The sequence below is a fragment of the Vombatus ursinus genome, unplaced genomic scaffold (genome assembly GCF_900497805.2).
Source record: "Vombatus ursinus unplaced genomic scaffold, bare-nosed wombat genome assembly UNPS02014801.1, whole genome shotgun sequence".
In the NCBI taxonomy this organism is placed as follows: domain Eukaryota; kingdom Metazoa; phylum Chordata; class Mammalia; order Diprotodontia; family Vombatidae; genus Vombatus; species Vombatus ursinus.
Window position 1 is genome coordinate 24299846 of NW_020954579.1, and position 6379 is coordinate 24306224.

The following is a 6379-nucleotide window of genomic DNA, read 5'->3' on the forward strand; positions in this document are numbered from 1 at the left end:
ACAACAAAAACCTGTTTTCTTCTCTGGACTGATAATAAAATAATAATAATAATAATGATACTGCAATCCATATGTCAATAGATCCCTCAGTAGAACTCAGCCTCCTAGGGAGAATAGGTTCAATGGGAAGGAGGTTGGAGGTATAGAAGTGGAAAAGAGAAGGACCTCCTGATGGTAATAATCCTCCAAGTCTCCTCTTGCAACATCAGAATTGAGTTTGTGTTTCTTTAGGCACCTTCAAACAGCCAAGGCTACCAAAACATTAACATAGAGAAGCTTTGTTAAATGCATGCAAAGAAAGAGAATGAACTCATACCCAAGCTCCTTTAGCAAATTAATAGTTATAATCTTCTATCAGAGAACTCAGCTTTTCCCTTGACCTTATAGGTTCAGTCACAGTCACTGAAGATGAAATACTATTAGTGTGAGTGGAATTTAGGACTTCGGTGCAATTCAGTTCATTGCTTTGTAGCTTCTCTTGACAATGTCTTCTCCATTGCTCCTAGGAACATACAACTAGCCTCACTTCTTTAGCTTTCTGTCTCAGTTACCGCCTCTCAGCACATCCTACTGCTCTCCAGGCATTCACACTGGCACAACCAAATCAGTTCTTCAAGTACATGCGCTTCAAGGCTCTCCTTCAGCCAGTAAAGCTTATTTTGGAACTGCTTGGATCCTTTCAGCATGAATCCTCTGGTACACACCCATTACACTTATAACACCGACCTCACAGAGCTGTTTTGAGGAAAAGACTTTTTAAACTATCAATGCCAGCTTACTTTGTTGTGAGCTATTTTTGTTCCATGATAACATATGGCCTATACCACATTCCTTTTGTTTGTTTTATGAAAGGATGAATAATATGAACTTTTAAAAAGATACACTTGTTCACTTGGTATAAAACAATGTACACAGTCAATTTACATAGCTTTCCAGGAACAAATAAATTTCACAAAGCAAGTTACATTTTTGTTTACTCTCATTTGCTCTCAAGTTTTATGAGGTCTGCTATTTTCTCCTCGCCTTACAGCCTACAGACCTGAAGCCTCTTGCTCCTGGTTGCAGTGACTCAGAGCCAGATCTAGAAATAGAACCAGCATTCCAAACGCCATTCTAACCAGGAGGCGTTCTACAAATTGTCTTGCTCCTCTAAATAGAACATTGACTACTGTACAGAGGACTGAGGTATAAGGCTGAGCTGGCAGGTGATGTTCCTTTGACTTTGAACATTAGAGTGCAGTAATGTCACACCTAAACAGAAGTTTTCATTCATAGCACAGCATAATGTTTTGAAACCAAGAAGCCTTGAACCAATCTACAAGTATACCTTCAAAGTGCCTTATTATTCCTTTACTAGGGAGAAGGAAGGGAACCTGGAGCAGAATGAAAAAACGGCCAGGTCTTTTCACCTCATGACGCTAGGGCTTAAAATGAAACTGGGGATGACCAACTCTGAGACTTATATTATCCAATCTACCTTCTCTACCTTTCCTTGATTCTAGGCCCATAGCTTCTAAACACGTACCTTCTCTCTTTCCCCGAGGTTGTATATTCGTTATTATTTATGACTCTAGGAATTTAAGTTTTATGTCTCCTTCCTTGAGGAATTTACAGCACTGGGAAGGCACAAGTTAACAGAAGGAATGCCTTTCCCAATTTCAAAGAAATGGATTAATTCAATTAAATTCAACGAATTCCCTTCTGGCTCGAAGCTGTGTTCTTTAGTTCTGTCTTCCTTCAATTCACATTGAAGATATCCTTGCTTCTAATGCTCTTTAATGAAATCTAGAGTTTGTTTATCGGAAACAGGTTAGTAAAAACACAGTTACAGAAGCCAGGGATGCAGGACTGTAGCGGGCAATGGGGCTGCCTCAGGGGCACACACCAGAGGCTCCAGATGTGCCTATCCTTCCTAAGGGACCTTAGCTTTGCACCTCTCCACCCTGGAGCCCAGGCGACGAAAACACTACCACGTGGCCTCCAGCCACGTAGTTAAACCCTTGGTCCAATGAGCGACGGCGTCGCCGGGCAGGGGGCAGGGTCCCCTACGGAGAAGGACCACCCCCAGCTACTAGCGATTGGCCGATCCGGCAGCCCCACCCTGGAGTGGGGTGGCCACCAATGGCAGGCGGCTGTTCGTGGCCCCACCCAGTCAGCTGCTCGGCCGCGCCGGGCTGCCAGCTGTGGAGGTGGACCCCAGGGTGCAAGCGGGTAGGGGGGCCTTGAGGAGCCGCCGCCGCCGCCACCGAGAGGCTTCTCTAGGCGGCTGTCGCGACCCAGGCTGCTCGCGACCCGCCCCCGCCTGTCAAGCGGAGCCCCTCTCCTCCGTCCCCATGGAGACGGAGGCCGCCGAAGTCCCCCCAAGTGGGGCGGAGGCCGAAGCCGGGCTCAGCTGCTTCTCCTTCAACCAGGACCGCACGTAAGCCGCGCTGCCACCTCCACCCCTTCGAGGCCTATCGCCTTGCTACTCCCAGCCGGGGGTGGGGCGGGGCCTGTCGCGATCGGTGCCGGGCTGACGACTTCTCCTTCCTTCATTCCCTTTAGAGTCAGTGGAGGCAGCCAGCAACTGGAGAGGTGTCATGTCGCTGTTGGGCGATTTGGGGGGGGGGGGGGGGGGGGGGGAAGGGGGGGGGACGGGGGGACGGGCGGGCCCGGGGGGTTCCCATGATCCCCCCCCCCCCCCCAGTCTCCCAACTTTCCCATCTCCCAGTGCCTAATTTCAACCCTGGGATTCAGAGCGAGTTCCACCCCAACCAAAGGCTGCTCCGCTCGAGCCAGGAGAGGGGAGGGAGAGGGGAGGAAAGAAGGAAGAAAGCAGAAAAAAAGAGGGTCGGTCTGATGGTGGGAAGACAAGAGGAGGAGGAGAGGGAGAAAGGGAGCAGCGCAGTTTGGTCCAAGCAGAGAGGAGAGGAGAGGAGCTTGAAAAATGAGAAGCTGAAGCCTAGCACATAGTAGGCGTTTCAAAACTGCTTGTTGACCTCATGAACGTGCTAGAGGAGGTTAGAAAGGGGATCCTGGAGGATGGGTGTGAAGGGTTGTTTTCCCGTTTGTCCCAACTACGGTAACGTGGCAACTGCGCTGGGACTCTGGACAAAGATGTGGCAGTCTTTTCAACTAACCCCTTCCTGCCCTGGTCCAGCCTTGATGTAAGGGCAGCCTGCTTGCCATTTATCCGACCAGTCTTCAGGCACTATAGTTTTGGCTTCTGCTTGGCTTTTCATTCATCTCCTGTGACAGAACCAGAACCCTTTTTTTCTAAATCAGAAGAGGCTTTTGCACAAATGTTACCTTTTGCAACGGAGTTGAGCATCACATTGTCTTAACTGAAATTCAATATGTATTTTTTGTTAAGTGCAGAGGTACTGTTTGCTAGTCTGTGCCCTCAGGGAGCTTAATATATCTCTTTGGTTCTCCTATTTGGGCCTGGTTGTTAGTTGTAGTTGCTTCACCACAGCATGAGATTGTTAAACTGTAATTTAGGTGTTTTGACCCAATACACTAGACTCCCTCTTTTCATGAAGCTGTTAAGTATTTTCCTTACAACCATACGGAGGTCTTCTTTCATATGTAGTCCCAGATCATCTGAGAGTTGGCTCCCTCCTGTTCTCACTTCTGGTTGTGCCAGTTTTAGTTGTCCTTAACTGTAAAATGGGAATAATAATAGCATTTACTTCCCAGGGTTATTGGGAGGCTACAGTGTGAGACATATTTAAAGCACTATATAAATGCTACTTATTCTTCTGAGTATTTTTCATGCTTGAGCTATAGTAGTTTCAAAGCTATGCTAATATTGAATAATATAGTAGTATAATTAAGGTCACCATGTACTCTTATGTAGCCTCGCTGTTCATTCACCCTGTTTTTATTTTAAAACATACTGTGCTTCACAATGTGCCTTTGTTTGAAAAGCTTTGTGTAATTGAGCAGCACAACAGTTTAGCCTTGATAACATTTTAAAGTTTTGTAAGATGTGTTTTGCAAGAAGGTGTGGCTGTTGAAATGCCTGGGTGATATTGCTCTTTCCAATTGCATACAGGTTTGAAAGAAGGGAATCTTTTTGCAAGTTAATAGTAGATGCCTGAAAATTTATGTTAAAACCCAATTTAAAATGGATTTCAAGTAGTGATGTTAACTTTTATTGTAGTGGGTTTTTTTTAACATCATTGAATAAATATCAGCTACTGAACTGTTAAGCACATTATTTTCAGATTTGTGGGGATGTTTGATTAACTTCCTCAGTTTCTACTGTCATTTCAATTTTTTTTTTTTGAGATGGAAGCTCCCAGTTGGACAGCCTAATCTCTTCTATAAATAAAAGTTGTTGTTACAGTCCCTGTGAACCATGGATTAAATGACATGGTTTTAAAATAAATCAGTGCCCATCATCAGACATATTTAGTGTGTAATTGTATTCTTTGTAAAGGTGTAGGTTGACACTCAAGAATATAAAAGATATAACTCATGAATGTCTGTGTTAATAACACACACTTTTAAGAAAAGGGGCTTTTTGAAGCCTCTTTTCATAAGAGGCAGCAAGAAGTCACTAATGTAGTAAATCTTAAAAACAAGATCTAGAAGTTGGAAGTCCTTGGTTCAAATTCAGCCTATTGTCTAGATCTTATAGCTAATTATCAGAATTTTGAATTAATAGAAATCACACTGTTTCCCACAGATAAAATGAGGATACTTTGCTCCATAGTTGAAGTAACAGCACTATTTGAAAATTACTATAGAGTACTAAGTATTTCAGTCAATGCTATATGACAATAAGCAATATTTTCCCCTCCCCCCTCCATAAATTTAAAATTTAGATATATAGCTAAATGCTTCTTTGTTTATCTTAAAGAAGTAAAGTAAGTTCCTCTTGGGATCTGGTTTGTTTTTTCAGTCATTGCAGCTATACTGGTTTTCAAGCTAAGAAAACCCTATTTTTTTAAGCAAATGTTTAACCTAAGACTGGCTTTTCAGCTGGTTGATGTTGTTAAAGACAGGAACAGTTATTATGCTCTGTAGAAGTTGGCTGTATCAGCATGTAATTAGAAGGTGTGGAAGACCAGTCTTTATGTTAATGAAAGAAAAGGTTATAGCCATCCAGCCCTATAATGGTCATTGCTTCACTTCAATATATACTTTGTTGTGAAGTTTAAGTTTTACCCTTAGTATTTCACCAAAATGGATAATAATAAAATACATTTTATTTAGCACTTTAAGTTTTGCAAAAAACTTTACAGACACTTCATTTGATCCTTAATAACCAAGTGATACAGCATGTTTTGGTGGTTAGAGAATGACCTCTGACTCAACATGACCTAGATTCAAATCCTGCTGCTCCAAGTGGCTTTGTGACCCTGGGCAAGTCACTTAACCTCTTCAAGCCCCAGGCAGAACAGGTATGTATCATAGATTAAGGGGGGCTCCTCACTGAGCATTCCCTACACAAATGAAATCCTAGGTCCAGACAAAATAAGCACTTTTGGAGAAGGTATTAGAGGTTTAGGTATTAAAAGTATTATTATCATTCTCATTTTGCAAACTGAAACAAAGAGAGGTTAAGTGACTTGCTCATGGTCACACAACCACTAAGTGTTGGAGACAGGGGTCCAATCTACATTTCCCTTGTCTCCAAATCCAAAACAAAATCTTCTATACAACTCTACCTCTGCTTTCTGTTATACTAGGATGTTTTTGTTCACTGGTAATTTAGATGCACATTATTGGGAACAAATAGTAAGCTGAAAACATAAATTGGATTCAAGAAGATCTTGGCCTGCCTCTTTATGGTCAACTGGGGTTATTTCCTCATGGAAGTCAAGGAATCACACTTAAAGATTATCTATGTCACTTACTTGAAACGTGAAAAATTAAATCATACTCATTTTTATTTTGTCTAAATTGTGCCAAATAATTGGTTTTGGTTTATTTGAAACCTAAACTTACTGATTATTTTGATTTCTTATGCACAGTTTAGTCAGTATAAATCTATTGTTTAGGGTGATAGATTTTATTCCATCATTACTTTTTTGAGCTGATGGAGAACAGCTATTTGCTATTCAATTTCACCATCTTTATTTCAATTCTAAAGCAAACCAAAAAACTCCTAAGTACCAGAAAGGGTCAGCAGTCATTGACAATTCAGAAATACCCCTATCTCATTGCTAGTTAACTTTTAAGAAAGGTATATGTACTTAGTAGACTTTCATATCATTAAGAAAGAAGCCAATTTACAATTTGCATTTGAAATTTAATTTGACCCCTTCATTTGGAGTATATTTCTGCCTGCTTGCAAACATGTACCTGATTATATAGGAATTTACCAGTTCAGACCCAGACTCTGTGTGTGTGTGTGTGTGTGTGTGTGTGTGTGTGTGTGTGTGTGTGT

The 6379-nt window shown here is 42.0% G+C and overlaps 1 protein-coding gene across 1 annotated transcript in view; it reads left to right on the forward strand.

Annotated features, from left to right (window-relative positions):
- Window positions 1-2259: 2259 nt before the first annotated feature.
- Window positions 2260-6379, forward strand: part of WIPI1 (WD repeat domain, phosphoinositide interacting 1) — a 60254-nt gene continuing 56134 nt past the window's right edge. The window contains exon 1 of the mRNA XM_027873196.1: window positions 2260-2419. Within this exon, the coding sequence (XP_027728997.1) occupies window positions 2334-2419 (86 nt within the window). The 5' untranslated portion in view covers window positions 2260-2333. The remainder of the gene's footprint in view (window positions 2420-6379) is intronic.